The sequence below is a fragment of the Neolamprologus multifasciatus genome, chromosome 22 (genome assembly GCF_963576455.1).
Source record: "Neolamprologus multifasciatus chromosome 22, fNeoMul1.2, whole genome shotgun sequence".
Lineage (NCBI taxonomy): Eukaryota > Metazoa > Chordata > Actinopteri > Cichliformes > Cichlidae > Neolamprologus > Neolamprologus multifasciatus.
In genome coordinates this window covers 8329689-8349628 of record NC_140459.1, presented here as the reverse complement: position 1 = coordinate 8349628, position 19940 = coordinate 8329689, and the positions used below count along the sequence as shown (strand labels likewise).

The 19940-nt window shown below is 39.6% G+C and overlaps 1 protein-coding gene across 2 annotated transcripts; it reads right to left on the bottom strand.

The window, feature by feature from the left end:
* Positions 1–1545: 1545 nt before the first annotated feature.
* On the bottom strand, positions 1546–10654 carry LOC146492862 (transmembrane protein 74). 2 transcript variants are annotated; one of them, XM_085149666.1, is made up of 2 exons: positions 10157–10654; positions 1546–9946 (listed from the first exon to the last, which is right to left on the bottom strand). In XM_085149666.1, exon 2 carries the CDS (start codon positions 9898–9900, stop codon positions 9130–9132), a length of 771 nt encoding a protein of 256 aa, XP_085005792.1. In that variant the 5' UTR covers positions 9901–9946; positions 10157–10654; the 3' UTR covers positions 1546–9129. The 2 variants fall into 2 exon arrangements, with proteins under 2 accessions (XP_085005792.1, XP_085005793.1); XM_085149667.1 differs by having other exon boundaries at positions 10301–10654.
* Between the last annotated feature and the right edge of the window lie 9286 nt (positions 10655–19940).

The following is a 19940-nucleotide window of genomic DNA, read 5'->3' as shown; positions in this document are numbered from 1 at the left end:
AATGCTTCCATGTTGATGCATATGGATTTGATAGATCAGTTTTTTTAAGACATCCAGCATAAACTGTGCCTGCAGACCTCAGAAACATGTGAATTATACTCGTCGCTGCACAAACATTCACAACTGAAGCTTTCAGTCATTTTGATAACTTATTTTAGTACTGCAATCAAGCATTTTATACTTTTTTTTTTTATAGCGCATTTATTTCACAGTCATGAATAGTCCATCAGCCGCACCCCTGAGGATCTATAGACATTTCTAAGGTTTTTTTATGTGGCGCCTTTAAGAAAAATGCACACTCTGGCTAATAGATGTAATTTTAAGACTATAAAAAGCCATCACCTAGGAAATTTGTCACAGGTTTCATGAATGCTGTAGCACTGTACTGTGTATATAATACAGGGGTGACTGTGCCTTTTATCTCTATGATGTATGATGTTTTAAATCGCCTTTAAATGTAAAACTAAGATAACAAACTTCTTACATTATAGATATGTCGTTTCTCAACTCTGTGAAAATGCTACAGAGATAGGATGTAGTGTCTGTAGATCAATTCTTTTTAAGTGCTTATACATATATTATGACCACACCTACGAACCAGTGTGAATAAAGGAAGAAAAGAAAACAGGTTGCTACTTTTTTTTTTTTTTTAACTACTTTTAAAGCTAATCTATCTCCTAGCTTTGACCAGGAAAAAGGTTGGGCGTTGCAAGAGACATACAGCAATACAGGTGTGTATATTTCTATAATGCAGAGTATAATGTGTAGCGTATCCCTAATAGAAATACTACAACAGCACCTTTCATACTCTGACTGCTTTCAGATCTGCCAAAATACTAAATTAAAACAGCTAACAGACATGAGGTTCAGTGTGAGGTCTGATGTTACAGTGTTATATCTAATGAAAAAAGAAGATTTTGTCTGCTATACACAAACTCTAAATCCAAAACTCCACAATGATAAATGCAATTTACAATTATTATAAATATAATTGTTTGTATTATTTGAACATAACGATTTCATCTCACTACACACATGTATTTGTGTGTGACTGTCAGAGATGAACAGTAACGTGTTACAAGTTACAAGTAATGTGTTACGGTAATCCGATTACTTTTTTCAAGTAACAAGTAAAGTAAGGAATTACTAGTGCAAAAAAGTAATGAGATCACTGTTACCTTCGCGTAAGCTCGCTGCATTGCTAAACCGTGATTTTATTTGTGAGAATGTCTCATGACAACGACGTCCAAGCGTACGACGTCCGTGGTAAAAGATGCGTGCAGATCAACAGTAATATGGAGTGCGGGAGAGAGTATGACCACGAAGCGTTTAAAGCTCGGAAGTACTGACCTTACTTTGAGTTTGATTCTGTGAAAAGTGACAAAAACATTGCATGTAGTTTAATTTTTGCTTGATTCATTGTGCATAAAATTGAAATATTAAAACTAATAAAACAATGTTTAAAAAGAGACTTGTTCATTTGATTCTATTTGATATGATGGATTATGGAGAAAAAATAGAATTGGGTGAAAGGTCTATTGCTTTATTACCTATTCAGGTTGTTTATCATGTTTTCAAAAACGAAGTAAGTAACTAATTACTTTTGAAAATAAGTAATCAGTAAAGTAATGAGACTACTTTTTGGAGAGGTAATCAGTAATTAGTAACTAATTATTATTTTCAAGTAACTTGACCAAAACTGATGGCTGCTATTTCTGTCTAATTTGTTTTTGTCTAATTCTTGAATAAATACTTCCACAGTTAAGTTCCATTTTAAAAGCCCTGCAGTTGGGCTCATGAGATAAGATGAGATGTATTTATTCATTAAATATAACAAACAGCTCAAAAAAGGATCAGCAAAATTAAGTACTATGTAACAACATCTTAATAAGATAAAAAGTAATCTGAAATCAAAATAGTTACACATATTAAATAATAATATATAACAAAGTTTCAGAATCAAGAAAACAATGAAGTAATTTACAATGTGTCACTATTATTGTAAAAATAGCACAACAAGTAATCACTAATCAAACAAACCTCAGGCTAATTGTTTGGCTCCATGGTGCCAAACCTGAAAAAAATATACACACACCCAGATGTAAAAAACGTAACACAAGGACCGGCAGTAATTCTTCTGCACAGCCTAGAAATTTGATTCAGATGAGACCGACACAACTGAGCAACGGTAAAAGCTCCCAGTGAGCACAGAAAAAAACTGAGCTTGATTAGTCTTGATCAAAGGTGTGTTATATGTGTGATCAGATATCTATATGTAAAGTACCCTACTTCAATAAGAAGCAGCTGTAACCCCAGCTCTATGTTTGATCTGTTCAGGTTTGCAGACAGAGGAAGTATTTTTGGTCTTTTTCTTGCATTCGTGCAGAGGTGGATGTTCAACAGGAGACGTATGATGACAGCACCTGACACGTCTCCTCAAATGAAGTTTGCAGTTCAAAAAGTGTCTTTATAGCAGGCATAATAGAGGAAATGTGCCAGTTTTCACACATGCCACAGCTGCCATTAGAAGTGGAAAATCAAGCGAAGAGCATCTTTAGCTCTCTTACACTGAGCCATCGTGGCACACTCGCATTTCTCCGTAGCAACAGGCTGACCTCGTTTCTATGGTTATGGTGTCCCTTCTGCATTTCTTCCAGGACAACGATAAGCAAAAGAAAAAAAAGGGACACGAGTATGTGGGTGCTGCTCAACCTACAGCAGGTGGTTCACTTAATCACCACAAACAAAGGAAAGGAAGATACAGGCAGTTTATAAATGTAAGTTCGGAGTGAGATCAGTAGATGTCTTTCATAGCTGTCCGACTACTTAAAATGCAATAGTTATCTTTTAAAAAAATAACCAAACATAAACATGAGCACTCAGTGATGCAACTGATGTATTTTCATTCATATCTAATAATGTTACTGCATTTTCATTAAATGATTTAAGCTCTTTTAGGCATTTATTTGTGCTTTTTGCAAGTCAGGAAGTGCAAGAAACTTTTCTTTTTCACATAACAAATGAATTATTTTACAGGGAAAGATATTTATCAACCCCCATGTCTTTTAAAGTACAACTTTAATTATATATTTAGTGAACCATATCTATTTTTGGTGGCACAGCTGTGCACTGTTTGAAAGAAAAATAGTAAGTTTCTTAGTTTAAACCTGTTGGGTCATTCTGTGCATAGTTTGCATTTTCTCACTGCGCATGTTGTCCAATTTCCTGACTGAATGCAAAAGAATTCAGTGCAATCACCGGAAAACCACTGATTTTGCTTTTCCTTGTAGCAAGCAAGTTGCTGCCTTATTACCACCTAACTTGCCAGTGTAGTCTACCTAAAAACGCCAGTTATAGCAACAGCTATGCTTACTTAAGTTGTTTCTTCTCATTTTTTAGCAATAACCTAAAGAAAAACCTGGTATAAATTATGTAATACTTTATAGAATATTTTAATCCCATTTGGGGTTGCATGGGGAAGGGCACCCAGCAAAAATGTCTGGCAAATCCTCTTGCGGTGACCCCTTGTGGCAGAGAAGCAGCAAAAAGTAGCACACACAATGCTTCAGAATATTTCATTGGTTCAAAATTTTGGTCGAGATGAAACACGAGTAAAAGAGTTGCAGCAAGTTGAAAGAAAGCTGATTCAGCCTTTAAAGTGAAACTGATCAGTAAATACGTGCAGATAGCTGACGCTTCCCTGCGTCCCCGCAGAATTCAAGTTAAGATGCAGCCTACAGGTATGTATCCGCCTCGACGGCTTTCAGCTCTGAAAACCTCCTGAAAGACAGCTTGAAAGAGGAGGCTGTCAGTTTGTGCAGGATTTGGTTTTTAAAGCCTCTGAGTTGACTGAATAAAGCGGATAAATGACGTGGACGCTGATTTTATTTCCAACTTGTTATTTTTACTCCTTTTTTTTTTTTTTTTAAAGAATTTCCTCCTTTGTCCCTTCTTCACTCTCTGAGCTGCGACTGAGGCTGCCTGCCGTTGCTATGCAACAATGGGAGTAACGAGAGTCATTATTGAATAAGTCATTAAGTTAAGGCAATAGTTCAAGAGAAGCATTTCAGACCAGGAGACATGATCTTACTCGTAATTTATCACATCAGCAGAACAAAGTAGGTGAGACTGTGTGATGTCCAGCGAGATTTCCTGCGCAGTGCAGTCGGTGCTCTGTCACTCAGTGAGATGAGTGGTTGTGACAGCTGATGATAAGTGACTGCCAGACGCTGATGTAAAGCACAGCCACAAAGGCTTTCCTTCCTCCTGATCCCCAGTGTCCAACAGCCACACCCAAGCTCTTGACCCCGAGTGACCTCCTCAGCAATCCAATTCCATTTCCTGCTGCCAGCTGCTCTGAATGATTACTCTGACTAACTCCATTCATGAAAAATAGGGGGACGAGGACCGGGGGCTATGAATGTACGTGCATGAACGTGCATGCACTGCATGAGAGTGTTTGTCCGTCCATCTGCTGGGAAGTCCTTAGGGGTGTACATTTTACACACAAGCCCAGCTCCTGGTGGTGTTTGCGGGATCCTTTCCAGTGTGTGTGTGAATATGTGTGATTTTTTTGTTTGCTTTTTTTATTGCAGGTTTGATTTTGTGTCTGGAGAGTCCCCTGGCAAAAAAAAAAAAGAGAGCGAGAGAAATAAATAAACAAACAAACAAACACAGACACCAATTAAAGCTGTTGCAGTGTCCCAGCTCCTTTACATCAGTAATAATGTGCCTGTGGAAGAAACAAGGCGCTTTAACCCTTCTCGTGCACACCTCAGCTATTTTCAACATGAGCAGGCTGTAATTTCTTATGAGCCCGAGTTAAAACCAGAGCGGATATTTCACACGAGAGACGTCTGTATTTGTGTTTCTCTCAGCATTTCTTGATGGCTTGAAATGAGCTGGGAAAATAAAAACGCCAATATGAATTCACAAGTGCAGCTTGCATCATAGTTAACAAATATTTAGAGATTTATCTGTTGATTAAAATGATTCATTATCCAACATAAGAGTAATTTGCTATAAATGCTGTGTAAAATAAGCTGGCTGACCCAACACCCACATCAAACCGATCAGCTCCCATCACCTCAGGTTAGACTTGTCTGCTTGAAAGTTTGGACAGTTAAAAGAAAGTTTCACTGGAAAGGTCTGGTGAAGAGTAACTCATCTTCCTTCCCCTATTCCCCCCCAAGAAAGAACGAAATAGATCAAAGTCAGTTGGAGGTTGCTGCATTTTAAAAAAATCCTCTCTTATTGAAGCAATGCACATTTTCCACAGAGACTGTAAATAAAAATGTCTGCATCCATCAAAAAATATTCTTTGCCTTCACCAGAACAAAGCAGGTGACACTTGAACCCAAGCCCCTGCGGCCCTTCAACATGAGGTTCACCAACTCAAGCAGCGCCAAATTGAGACATTTTAATATGGGAGTCTATTCTGATTGACTGAATTGAGCCAGCTTCAAGTGGCCGTTAGAGGAACTGCAGTTTTTGGCATTTATTTGGATGTTATTTGACTGTAAGTTAGCCTGGACGGCTCACAACAGCTCAAACGTGAAACAAAGCTTTCATTTGGGACAGTTACATAAACATGTGAACTTATGCAAGTTCACATGAATGCATATAGAGGTCAATAAGTGGCTGCAAGAACAAATAAAAATTAGCATAATGCTCTGTGGTGAACGCCTAATACAACAGACGATCAGAAATGCAGGCTAGCATTATCGTCTGCACACAGTTTAAAGGGTATTTGAGTTGTAGTTAATGCATTTTTTAATGATTCTCACTCAGCTTTCTGCTTTAGTGGTGGTGCGCTGTGTGTAACTTAAGTCATTTGGGTTGAAGTAAACTTTATTAAATCAGATGTTACCAGTTGACATAATATAATTAAGTTGTTTCAGCAGTTATGAAGAAATGTAACTTTTATATGACTGTAAAATATGATAAAAATGGGGAGGAGGACTTGGAGAAAAGTAAGTAAAATAAAAGGTCTTCTGGATCAGTTCTGAACATATGTCGCTGTAACTTTATTCCAGCTCCCGGTTGTACTCCCATTAGTTGTAGGGGGTGAACTCTGGGTTGTGAAATAATTGTCTTTGCTTGACTGAACATATCATAACCTTATAAACGCCTCTACAATGTCAGGAAATCCTTAAAAATCACTAGGTTGTTATCTAGAAAACGCCAACGGCAGTCACACCCTGATCAAACCACGTCCACGCAGCTGTACAGAAGTGTTCACCAAGTGTTGAACGTTTGCATGTCATCATTGCATTACACAAAGGGAAGCAGTTAATTGTGAAGGTGGGTGTGGATGACCAGGAGTGGAATTTAGCTGAACGACTATAATTATGTCTTTCTCCTGAAATGCAGACATGCTGGAAATGACACAACGTTTCATGGATTTATGAATAGTTTGTGGGTTTCCATTAACAATGAATTTGACTGTTTTTGTTGCACTTGGAGTCACAAATATTATTCAGTGTATTAAAGACTTTTTAAAGGTAAGCACAAGTCTTTATTCTTGGCCTTGGAGGCGGTGGAATTAAATAAACTATGACTAATGTGGACCTTCTATTACCAGGTTTTCAAATACTTTAAAGGAAAAAAAAATAACTCAAAGCTACTTAAAGCTGGAAAAAAACATAACTTTATTACTGGTGGGACATTTCATTGTCTCTAATTCCCATATACATAGATAATTTGATGTTAAAATTAGACATTTTCTGCATGCTCGTAGACAAATCTCAAAATAAGTGTACCAACTGGGAGAATTTCTAATGAACAAGGGCTGGAAAGACTAATATCTCTGCAGACGCCAGCCCCAATAGGGCTGAGTGCTTTGCAGGTTGCGTTGATTTAGGAGTCTGACTTTCATGTTTCCACTACTGTGAATACCGACTCTCTTACTATGCCATACCACTCTCTCCCACACATTTAATGCAACAAGCTCACAGCTGTTCTATGAAAGCTATGGAAAAAGGCAATCCGTGGAAAACGTGAGAAATAGTCAGCTCCTGCAGATAAGAGAAGCTTGGAAAAAGTAAGAGATTCTCAACACTTCATCCCAAAATAAAAGCATCTAAGAAAAGCATTTCTCTCCCTTCTAAATTCACTAAAGCGTCACCCAACTGTAAAAACTACTCCTCGGGATGCCACATTAAATAAGGACAGATTAGCGTCAGAAATCGACTTAATATTTCATACAGAGTTCAGCGGATTGCACCTATTTAATTACATTAACGAGGTGAGAGAAGGAAGGTCATGTGGAGGATAATGTAATCCTGCCAGCCATAAGCACTTCCAATTATTGCACAGCACACATGTCTGCACACCCCAACCAGGGGATAAAACTGTTTGTTCGCAGCTTCTTTTGTGAGACCGGGCGATTCTTCGCTTCCTCCCCTTTCAATGCAATGTGACATTTCCCTCTAATATTGCAGCTGGAATGGTTTGGTTCTTTTGATAAGCGGCTTGATTGAGATAGCTGTTGAAATGCTCTGGGGTTGTTTTATTTTTCACCGATTCACATGCCTCCCATGAGCAATTAAGTAACTCCAATTACCAGGAGAGCTTTTCCCCAGGGGTTTGCTGATTCTCTTTCTGTCTTTTTCTGTCAGCGTTTGAACATCTGCAGTCAAAACCCCCAAGTGTATCCGGCGTACACTGAGCTTCCCCGACATCGGTGCTCAACCACAAAATCTAATTACACCTCCTGTGGTATTACTATTTGCGTCTCAACAAATCTGAGCAAATACAAGCATCGCTTCACCAAGCCACATTTATGTCAAACAGAATTTCCAACATGGACTCGTGCCATTGTTGTTTTTCTAAGCCTGCTCTGCACAGCTTTGTTAGTTGTAATTCAGCAGGGTTCTGTTGCTGACAAGGTGGAAACTGAAGGCTACAGATCTTTACAGCACGACACCGCTCCTGGTTCAGGTTTGCAGCTACAGCGTACAGGCCTTTCAACACACAAGTCTGTGCTGGCATTTAAAGTGTTTCCTGAAGTTGCAGCATCATTAGCAGCAGCGGATGCGGTGGTAAACAACAAGTTAGGTCAGAGATCCTCACAAGGAAAACCACCTACGGTATCTCCAATGTAAACAAAATATTTATTTCAGGAAAGAATACATCGTGTTTTTAGCTTCAGAAGTCTCGGTGTTTATATGGCACATCACCGTCTATACATACCCAAAGAATAGATTGACATTTGCTCAAGTCTATCTTAACACAACACTAGCATGCACACATAGTGGGTGCACGAAAACATGTCTTTGTTTGCTGTAACTGTTCCTAATCTGAGTGATGGTGGACTAAAACCACAATCCCTTTTCACACATGAGTAATGGAAGCTTCAGCAGTCTAAACTGACCATAACAAAAATCTAGTTTCCCTCATTGTGTTTTCGCTTCAGCGGATGGATAAAAACACAAAGAGTGATGCTTGTTTTGACTGGGCTAACATATTAGTGCTCACATTAGCATTCAAGAAAACTGATGAGGCCCATTTCATTAAATCAAATGCTCACTTGTGATGTGACCACTTATTTTTTTTGGTATTTCCTCCACAACTGAAAACACAAATGAGAAAATGATAGCCACCATCATAGCTTTCCAGCGTTCAGTGTTTTAGAAACCTGCTGTGCAGTGTTTTGGTTTTGGCACATTCAGTGCATCTGTTGCACAGCCTGGGCTTCCTGACTGTATTTCATGCTTCACCGTACCTAAAGCAACTTACTGCTATCAAATAGCCCTGTGAGATTTCAATAGCTCTGTTCTTTTGGGCTGTATTCATGCAAATCAAACTACTATATTTAGCCTTATTTTTTATATATTTCTGCATCTACCCAGAAAGAGGATTGTGGATTGTGGCCCCTCATCTGTACTGAGATTGGATGAGCTGAAGGGACAATAACAGCAACCAATAACTCCCATATGTGGTGGACTGTATTACAACAGACGTGAAAAAATGCAAGCCTATCCTTTCAAAAGAAGTCTATCTATTAACCAAAATACTAGCATGAGCTATTAGAAATGAAAAAGGCATTAAACCTGCCGATTATAGGACAGCTCTGACGGGATTTTCTAAGCACTTTCTGAGTCTTTTCCGCTCGTCCTGTCCATAATTTCAGCTGAGCACTTCTAAATCCTCGTCAGCCACTGACAAATGTGAGCAGGATTCCCGAGTGGGGCTGGAGCCAGCTCTCAAACTGATGGAGCCGTACAACTTTGCTGCGTGTTTGGAATAGGCGAAGGCTTTCCTCCTCATCATCTCCCCTTTCCACATGGAGATCATGAGCAGCGTGGACAGCAGCACGCCCCCGAGGGTGAGCAGACACAGTCCCGCTATGACACACCGGTCCAGATGGGCTCCCACTCTGGCTTTCTCTCTCTCTAGACGCTCCATCTCCCGGGCGGTCACAGTGTCCGGGTCCACCCGCACGTCCCTGGGGACCGTGTAAGCTATGGCGACCAGAGAGATGCCAGTTACCAGACAAGTCACGGCGATGATGAAGCCGTAATCCACAGACTTCCCCGAGTCCTCAGAGGAGAGGTCGTCGTCGGACAGCAAGTAAAGTTCCGGGATGTCCTCCTCCGCTTCCTCCATGACCTCCTCCTCCTCCTCGTACAGTTCACTCGCGGATCGCCGACTCAGTCTGCAGGTTTCTGGACTCCCACCTATCAGCTGGACATCATCAGCATCTTCATCATGTTGGTGTTTGCGAGTAAAAGATGTTTCCGTTTCCTTCTCCGGACGCGGAGCTCCCAGGATCTCTGTCCATGGTGCTGAACACTGAAGTGACTTTTCACCGCTGTCGCCGATACTTTCTTCATCTAAAACCAGGGACACGTCTCTGGGATCCGGCTGATCAAAGTAAAACAGTTCCAGATCAGCCATTTGGGCATGGGCTGGGTTTCCCGTTTTATCGAGCCCATGCGTCCGTCTGTGGAAGTGAAACACACACGCACACGCAAAAGAAAACAATAAGATGTTTAAACTCGCTGAACTTTCATTCTTTACAAGGAAAATCTATCGGTTTCGCTTCTCTCACCCGTGGGCATGCACGCATTTTAAAGTGTAGCGAAGGAAGTCTAAAGAATAATTCAGCGCCCGACAGTAAAATTACAGGCAGTAAAATAGCTACACTGCTTACCAACACTTAAGCTTTTGCTTTTTTCTGGCTTTCAAATCGCTTTTCCAAAACACTTAGTAACCATGCGACGCCTAATAAATCTAATTCCAGGTAATGTCTTCCAATTATACGCTATTAAGCACCAACATGCGGTCTGCTGAGTACCTCTCTCTCCGTCTGTGGCCGCTCGCTTCCCCCGACTGATTCTGCTCCCTGGTCAATTAGAGGGAAAGGTTTGGCAGACCCCTCCCACAGCCAGGCTGGGCTCCGGCAGACCGCCTTATAATGCTTATTACCGAGCCAACTTCAGTGTTCCCCGACACATACAGACCACTAATCAGATGAGAGGCAGGAGGCGGCTGAATGTGCGCTGTGGGCAAGTAAAGAGCTGAAACACTTCAAATTAAGGTACGCTTTCTCCAGGCGCTTGTCAAAGTTGCTAAAATTTTTCATCCACGAATGTCAGAAGCAGATTTTAATGCAATCCGGTCAACAGCTGAGAGACATTTTAATCCAAAACACACAGGGCGGCGCTGGAGGAAAAGAGAGAGAGTCACCAGCCGGAGCTCACGAATGTTTACGCTTCATTACAATTCATCCAGCAGTTGAGATGTGACCAACAAGTCCGTGATACTTGGCCTTTACTGCGACCCATGGGGTCTGCAGTAAATGCAATACATCGATAGTGGTTAAGATGCCCTTCAGCCCTTTATTGGAGGTCAGAGGTCAAAAAGCCTTGTTCTGCTGGAAGGTTTCTACAGTCATATATATATATATATATATATATATATATATATATATAAAAAACACTAAAAATGAATAACGAAGATTGTTACATGTTGCAAGCTCTTTATCAAGGCTGCCTTGTGTGTGGCTGTTTTTTTTTTGTTTTTTTTTTGTTTTTTTGCAAAGCAGAAATCTTGGGTATGTGATAGATGCTATATTGACTGCTGAAGAGAAAGTGGTTTTCCAGGTTTGGCCCCTTTTTAGGTAGTTGGAGTTCATGTGGAGGGCAGAGATCCTGCAGCTGATGGAACAAGCCCTCTAAACAAAACTAGTTTTGGACAATCAGGGCTGAGGTTGAGCTTTCAGAAATAATAAAGTCATGGGTCCAAGTTCCTCCTCTTTTATATATAAAACTCAGTTTATTTCAGATTTCTTTTTTAAATCCTATTTAATAATCTAAGGGTAGCTGCAGCTTCAAAGCCCTGCCAAGGAGTCTGGAGTAAACTCTTGAATTTTTTTCTTCTGAGTTTTCTTTCTTTTGAAGGATAAAAAAAAGCTAATCACAAACCTTGGAAACTGGCAGAGCCTGGCTGTGTCACAAAAACTCACAATTCAGGACCTCTAAAACTTTCAAACGAATAAAGTCTTAATTTATTCAAATAAAATGGACAGAAAGCTGGAGATGGGTACTCAGCTGTGAAGGTGAGAGCCAAAAGCTGCAGTACCCCTAATGACCACTTGAGGCTGGCTCAAAAAAACGAGTCAGTGACGACTGACGTTAAAATGTCCAAGTGCACAGCAGGGATAAACATTTTACAGCCTGCTAGAAGAACAATAGCAGAGAAGTAGGATTTTTTTAGGAAAGGGTGGAGACTAGAATTGTTTTAATTTACCTTTTCAAATTACTTTAAGATTTACCAAGGTGTTATTTTAATGTCCACTTTTGTGACCATAGGACACTTAACTGCAGTGCAACAACTACACATACACTCTTCAGGTGACCTAGAGAGAAAAAAAAACACAACAGGAAAAGCTACTTGGCCATGTTGTTTGTAGCTGTCCTTATCCATAGCTAAGTACAAAGGTATCCATCCACAGGGTCAGGGCCACTTTAATAGATGCGTGCGGACTAGGTGACCAGGCACAATCTCTGTTACTCAGTAACTGAAATGGACCTCTTGACTGTGTTTGTGTTGTTGGTGTGTTTTGGAACATTTTAATGAAATTATCTGCTTGCTGTGCAGAAAGAAATCCATGATAAACACACTGTGGTGCTTCGCCCTGAACATCTTCAACAGCAGCTACAGTCGTGTCCTCCATAAAAGTCTCAAACGTGTCTGATTTATTGCTCCAGCATCCAACATATATAACATCACAATCTGTATTAGGAGTTCCCACAATATATAACTGTGACAAAGGCACATATAAAAATATCAATGAGTGATTTAAATATAAAAAAAGATTCAGATAGTTACCAATAATTTGAATGACCTTTTTTTTTGAGAAGACACGAGATGACTTTGATTTTCAGTGTAAACTGTGACAAATGCCTTATAGTCAATGCTGGGTGATGACCTCCAAACTGGCAGCTTTTCAGGAGCTAATAAGCTTCCCTATCACATCATGTGTTTAAAAGTTAGCATGTCATTCCCAATATATTTAAATGACAGCTGGATTAAGGATACTCCTTTAGGGAAACTTGTCCAAATAAACACAACAGCCTTTTCTGCACTGAAGCATATATAGGTTATACTGAAGGCATCCAGAGGTCCTGATTAGAAAATGCTCCATTGCGCTGCTATTGAAGTTCTTTTGCTAGGATCCACCATGTTGATGCTTCTGGATACTCATTGTATGCTGTATCACTATACATACAGAAGTTACAGTCTTTTACAGGGAGAGGGAGCAAAGGTAACACCCAAGGGTGGGTTTAACATTCATGATATTTAAAAGAGGAACCGTGTTTAAAGCAAAAAATATTTCACAGTTTTGCAACAGAGAATACAGAGTAGACGTGTAGTCTGCAGGCACGCTGGAAATGTTCAACCTCTGCACTACAACCTCCTGTGGAACTGTAGCCCCTTTAATCATTTAATCCCTTTGTGATATGTGTTTTAAACAAAATTAGCTCTTCATTGCAGAGAATTAAACTGACTCCCGTGGTTGCAATAAAAGGATATTTGGCTACCTCAAAGCCTCACTCAAAACAACATTAATAAACTAATAGGAGATTATGAAAAGTCATCTCACAAGGGACAAAACCAGAAGAAAACGATTAAGAATGAAGTGCAACATTTGTATTTACACATATATCGAATGTAGTCTGTGCCAAAATGATAAACTACACTCAAGAGACCAAACTACAGTAAAAACTAAATATGTAAGTGATCAAATAAAAAGAGAAAAGAGGAATAATAATCAATGAGAGAATAGCAATGGAGTGACTTAGATCAGTGGGTGTGACCAAAGTGAGACACTTATGCACTTGTTGGTTTCTCTAAAAGCAAATGCTGCACCCTACAGTAAAATGTGACACAGCAGCTGTGGTGTCAGACTCAACAACACAGCACAGAAAACCTCAAACTGCTTTTGTTTACATCTGTCCACATGTAACATTTTTAAGACAGCCATCCTGCTGCTGAGCCCAGCTCGGGGGACGCTCTCTGTTCTCTACTCGCTTTGGCTTTTCCCAGTCAGTTTTCGATGTGTGAAGCTGCTTGGAAAAATGTCTCCAGCCGTTCACACAACTGAAATAGGGAGACAATGATTAGCCAGGCACAACAGATGTGCGGGTTAGCACTGTTGCCTCACAGCAAGAGGGTCGTGTGTTTGAATCCACCATCTGGATTGTGGAGTTTACATGTTCTCCCCATGTTTGTGTCTCTCTGGCTTCTCCGGCTTCCTCCCAAAGTCCAGATTCGTGCAGTTAGTGGGGTTCGGTTACTTGGTGACTCTAAATTGCCTGTAGGTTTGAACGTGGGTGCCAGTGGTTGTCGATCTCTATGTGTTATCCATAGGTGTAATCTTCAGGGTGTCCATTACAGTGCTTAACGTATTATTTATTAGACCAGGTGTCACACAAACAAGAAAACACAAATATTTAAAAATCTTCCAAGACCTTGTTTAAAACTAAAAATTATGTCTTTATTTTACGAGCAAATTACAAACTGATGTCACATTTTTATATCCAAATTTTGGGAAAAGTAATCAAGTATAACATTTAACTAAAAAACGATTTTTTTCTGTTGGGAGATATAAGTAAATAACTGTAATTTGGCATCTTTATCAAGAAATAATTATGTCATTTATTATTTTTCTTGTTTTTTGGGAAAACTAATGGACATTAATGGGTAACAACAATATTTCAGCATTAAAAACATAATTTGGAATAAAGCGCTTGTGTGTGCTGGTGAATTAACCACTGTAGAAACATAAAAATGATTTTGACAATTACCAATGCTTTTAATTTGGGGCAGCATAAACCTGAGCTCATAAATTCATTAAGCACTGCACTTTTGAGCCGTGGTAGAAAATATCTGAATATATTCATTTATAAATTTAAGCACGTAAGTAAGGTTTGGGATACTTATTATTTTATACTTACACGGTACGGTTCGATGTCTTACTCTCCCGTGTTTAGTAGTTAAAGTTTTATTTAAACAGTGTGAGTATATTATTATGAATATTGTGTTTTATAGTGAATCTCAAGCATTTTGCATTATTTGATGAGAGTATTGTATTGTATTGTATTCTTCATTTTCATTTACCATGTATTTGATATTTATTTTTAATTTGTTAATTTACATCTACAGCATTCATTTAATCTTCTTTAACTGAATTATTTAATTAATTATTGCTAAATTATTTTCTGTATCATTTTTATTAAGTAATTAAACAGAGTTTATTTTATTTATTTACTTGTTTATTGATCTATTTATTGTTACTTGCCCACAGTAAGACTGTCCTGTTTTTTATTCCACAAAAGGAAAAATTTTCATTTTAAACTTTTGAGGCATTTAGACAACACTCTGACACTCAGTGAGAAAGATCACTTTAGTATTTCAGCAACAAGCAATGACTTTATGAAATCACCTATAGCAGGTTCACACAGCTTGTGACCCTTCAGATTTATCTTGTTGCACTTTCGGGGTCAGAATTTACAGTTTACAGTTTATCTCCGGCTCCACTTACCAAAGGACAGATCGTTTCAGCACAATGATGCACTCTTGTCTCTTCCTCTGGCAATTAAGTAGAGGTGGCCGAGCTGATGTGGGCGATAACCAAGGTTAGATATGTTACTTTAGGCAATATTTGATCGATGCAAAGTTTCTCTCTTTCTTTGCTTTACTGTACACGCTGCCCACAGTCTGTTAGTTTTGTGTTTGTGCACTTTTGTCCTACAGCTCTGTTTTCTACAGTATGTGGAGCAAAGTACACAACTTGGAAAAATAAACTCTGTTTTAGAACTTTCAGCAGTAAACATCAATATTTTTAGCAGTTTTCTGCATACTGGAAAGCGTGGTGTACAACACTAAACCCTCTGAAGATTTTACTGTAAACGCATAATTACGATATATAGATGTATATCAATCGTGGCTCAAGAGTTGGGAGTTTGCCTTGTAATTGTAAGGTTGCCGGTTCGAGCCCCGGCTTGGACAGTCTCGGTCGTTGTGTCCTTGGGCAAGACACTTCACCCATTGCCTACTGGTGGTGGTCAGAGGACCTGGTGGCGCCAGTGTCCGGCAGCCTCGCCTCTGTCAGTGCGCCCCAGGGTGGCTGTGGCTACAATGTAGCTGCCATCACCTGTGTGTGAATGGGTGGATGACTGAATGTATAAAGCACTTTGGGGTCCTTAGGGACTAGTAAAAGCGCTGTACTAATACACGCCATTTACCATTTACCGTATATATACACACACTTTAACAGTACTGGGTAGGAGCCTCTTTTGCTCTCAGAACTGCCTTACTTAGTTCACAGATCGAACAAGGTGCTGGAAACATTCCTCAGTGATTTTGGTCAATGTTGACATGAAAGCATCACACACTTGCTGCAGATTTGTCGGCTGCACATACGACTGTCATGTTCAGTAAACCAGTTTGAGAAGATTTGAGCTTTGTCCCATGGTGGTCATGATCAGCAACAATACCTAGGCAGACTTTAGCATTTAAATGATGCTCAGTTGGTACTAAAAGTGTGCCAAGAAAATAACTCCTATTCCATTACACCACCAGCAGCAGCCGGCACTGTTGATCCGAGGCAGGGTGGATCTCCACCTCCATGCCATATATGTCAAATTCTGATTCAAATGTTGCAGCAATTTCTCAATGAGAAATTGAGGCTCATCAAACAAACTAAGATTTTGTATTTAATCTTGAGTTGTCTAATTATGGCGAGCCTGTGCCAATTGCAGCCTTACTTTCATTTTCTCACCTGACAGGAGCACCCAGTGTGCTCTTCTGCTGCTCTGCTTCAAGGTTCGACATATTGTGCATTCAGAGATGTTCTTCTGCCTGCCTTAGTTGTAACAAGTCGCTATTTGAGTTTCTGTTGCCATCGTATCAGTGCAAAACAGTGTGGCTTACAAGAAACTTTCTTTTGTTTTTTGGACCATTCTCTGTAAATCATAGAAACAGTTGTTTTGGAAAATCCCAGTAGATCAGCAGTTTCTGAAAACCTCAGACAAGCCTCTGTAGTACCAACAGCCATGATGCATTCAAAGCCACTTAAACCACCTTTCTCACCTGAGGGGTCAGCTGGCATCAGTCCAGTGTGGAACGTGCCACACGGCATGGTTCACATACCAAAATGCAACAGGAGGATGCTGATGAATTTTGCATAACCAAAAAAATGTCATAAAATGTAAATATTGAGCTGTGTGAAAAGACACATCTTTGAATATTTTTCAAAAATATTATAGTTATCTTTTTAAAAAAGACAAACAGGAAATGAAGACGTAGCTCTTCAGCACCACCTCCCCCCTCCACCTGCAATGCAATCAGTTCCTTTGAGCAAAGCATCAAACGGTTATTCAGCTGCAGCCTCTCGGTGTCTGACAGCACGGTGCTTTAGTAGTGATGTGTTCTCCTGGGGTTTTAGTGTGTCTAACCTAATCTCCCCCTGCAACCACATCCCCTCAGGAGTAAACAGAAAACGGGAAAATTCATCTGTCTAAATACGACTTTAAGTTCAGAGCTGCAGCAAAAGGAAAGCCAACCGCTGAGAGATGTATTGAGAGGACGGCCTGCAAATATTTTGCTCCATCACAGCCAGACAGAAAACCACCAGACTACTCCCCATGAGATGTTTTTCTAGTAACACCGCTGCTCTGTTGTTTATGATCTAAAGTGATTTGTCATTTCCTCCAGAGATGCTCCCAACCAGCAGGGCCATTTTATTTACACCATCCGGTGAAGTGTGGCATTTTACACTGACGGATCTGCTGTGAAGCCAGTGCACAAGTGAAGCTAAGAATAGCTGATGGGAAGCCGGCAGCAGCAGAGGCAAAGACGCTGGTCCAAGGTTAGGCTAGGACACAAAAGAAGTCAGATGGCCTTGCGGCAGGGCTGGGAGGAGGGCTGACTGGACAGAGCAGGGACGGTGGATGCACAGAGACTCACACTGTATGTCTGCAGACTGATTTGTGTGTTGTGGTCACCACTCAGAGGCAGGGTGCATACAGTAAGAGCTGAGCAAAGCTGCGATTTAAAGCTGAGCTCTCTTTGCTCTCACTCAGCACTACTTAAAGGATGTTTTCATTGAAGTTCATATAGGGAAATGATAAGAAGAAAAAAAAAATCCCGCAGATATCAAAGCACATTTGCCCTGAGATCAGAGTGCAGCAGAACTGCCAGCAGCAGTGCATAAGCTGGGAGTTTGAGCCCTTTTCTATTCCATCTGTGTTTCCGCACCCACAAACAAACATGTGAGTTTACACATGAGTTATTGGACGTGATCCTGACTGAACGTCTGGTTTTTGAGGCTGATGTAGATGAACTTTCAGCTGAACCCGCTTCTCCAAAATCTGTCTCGGGAGGACCGTTTTCTGTTGTTGTTTTGCAGCAGATTGTCTGAACAGTTGCTGCGTCATATTTCTGAGACTGACTTTTTCCCCCTTATTGTAGATTTCACGCAAACCCAGAACAGTGTGAAAATAAACTGCAGGTACAGATTAACGATCACGACTACAGAACACACAAAAACATGAAAAATGTGCAAAATTGCTAGGAGAATACACTTTTAGTATTTACAAGTGAGTTTTATGTTAGCAAAAACACATTTTAAACTGCACGCAACATCAGCTTTGGGCCATCTGTTTATTTCCAGACAGAAAATATTCAGGCCTGATTCCAGGATAACACAACAGAAGAATCTGAAATGAGTCCAAATACATAAAATATGTCAGCAGATGCTTTAATCATTATCAAAGTGCTTTATCTTTATGCTATCTGCATACATATGTTTCTGGGAAACTAACACTTCATGTACCTGAATTCTCAAAACCAAAGGCAAGTTTATGGTGTAATGAACAAGGAATTTAATGTGTTTCCTATGTACATTTAGGGCACTTGTATTTTGTTATACATAACATAATATTCATGTGGGTTTATTATTTGTATTTATTTGCTTTCTTTAAACAATACAGGAATGAAACATATTCAGGATAATGACACAGACTTACAAGAACAACAAGATAAGCAATCACTGGGAGAGTATGGACATAATAATGTTTGTAGTGCATATGAGTAGGTTTCACTATATTCTGTCATTGATCAAATAAAACAAATGATAATAAAATGATAATGATAATAAGAACAATAATAACAGTAATACTAATGCTACAAAGTAATAATAATAATAATAATGACAAAGTAAAAAAGTAAAAGAGAAGATATAGACATATACTGATGTAATAGAATTGATAACAAGTAGTAGTACACAGGTAAAAAAAAAAGGCCGGCGTTGTCGGAGTGAGACAATCCAGAGCATGGCCATCACCAAAAATAACAAAAAAACTAAACAGGGTAAAGCCTATTAATTAAATGGCCATCGGTCAATTATTTTTCAGTGTTTTATAAAATAAAGATAAAGTCAGTTGTCTGTCCACCTGCCCATGGTGCCTAATCCTGCCTCTCCACCTAAGGGGTATTCACTAATCTAATCTGAATATGGTCCTCTTCTAGGTTACCGAGTTACATTTAATATACATGTGAAATTAAATAAAACTGGCAGTGTTGGAACTTGCACCTGAGTATATAATACATACATTAGCAATGATTTAGAACAGGAGCTGAAGTTGTGGACATCCATGGCACTTTGCCTGTTGCTTTGCCTGTCTTTGTTTATGACAAATAACAGTGACCATCACGCTTAGCTGCACTTGATGCTAGTTAGCAAATGATAGAATGCTGAACTCAGACAGGAAACAATGTTTATGCCTGCTGAAAATTAGCATGATGTCACTGTTATTGTGAGCTTGTTAGCATATGTAAAGTGGGGATTATCAAAGGATGCAGACTCACCTTATTCAGTTCAGGTTTAATTATACAGTCTCAGATTACAACAATGGCCGTCTTACAGTGTTAAAGAGAAAACACCAACAATCCACATGCTCAGTGTGGAGGACAAAAATAGTCTGCGAGGCACCTTAGCTTGCAAACTGCAAATATGATGAAATGCAGGAGGACATCCAGGGATTTTTGGCATAATGCATTTGGTACTGAGAGATATTATACCTTTTTGTGACATACTAAATGCAGCAGTATAAGCACTGGATCATTCCTTTGCTCTCTTGCTGCACTAGAGATAGTGGAGCAATCATTTTTATAAGACACTGTCAATCAAACAGGTAAATTAAATGTCAGCACAGTCTATTATTATGTTTTCTTCGCTGAAAATGACAACCAGGACAGATTTAATCTGATAACTTGACCCACTTTTGTCACCAGCAGAGTGCAGAGAGTGTCTCAGACATCTCAGACATCAGACATAGAAATCCAGAATGTATGTTTTGCTGTTTTTGACCATCCCAGAGGAATAAAAGAACCACAGTAAAATGGATTTCAGCTGAACGGTCCTTTCA

Excerpts from the sequence above, each read along its gene's own strand:
- LOC146492862 (XM_085149666.1), bottom strand. The coding sequence starts at position 9,900 with ATGGCTGATCTGGAACTGTTTTACTTTGATCAGCCGGATCCCAGAGAC.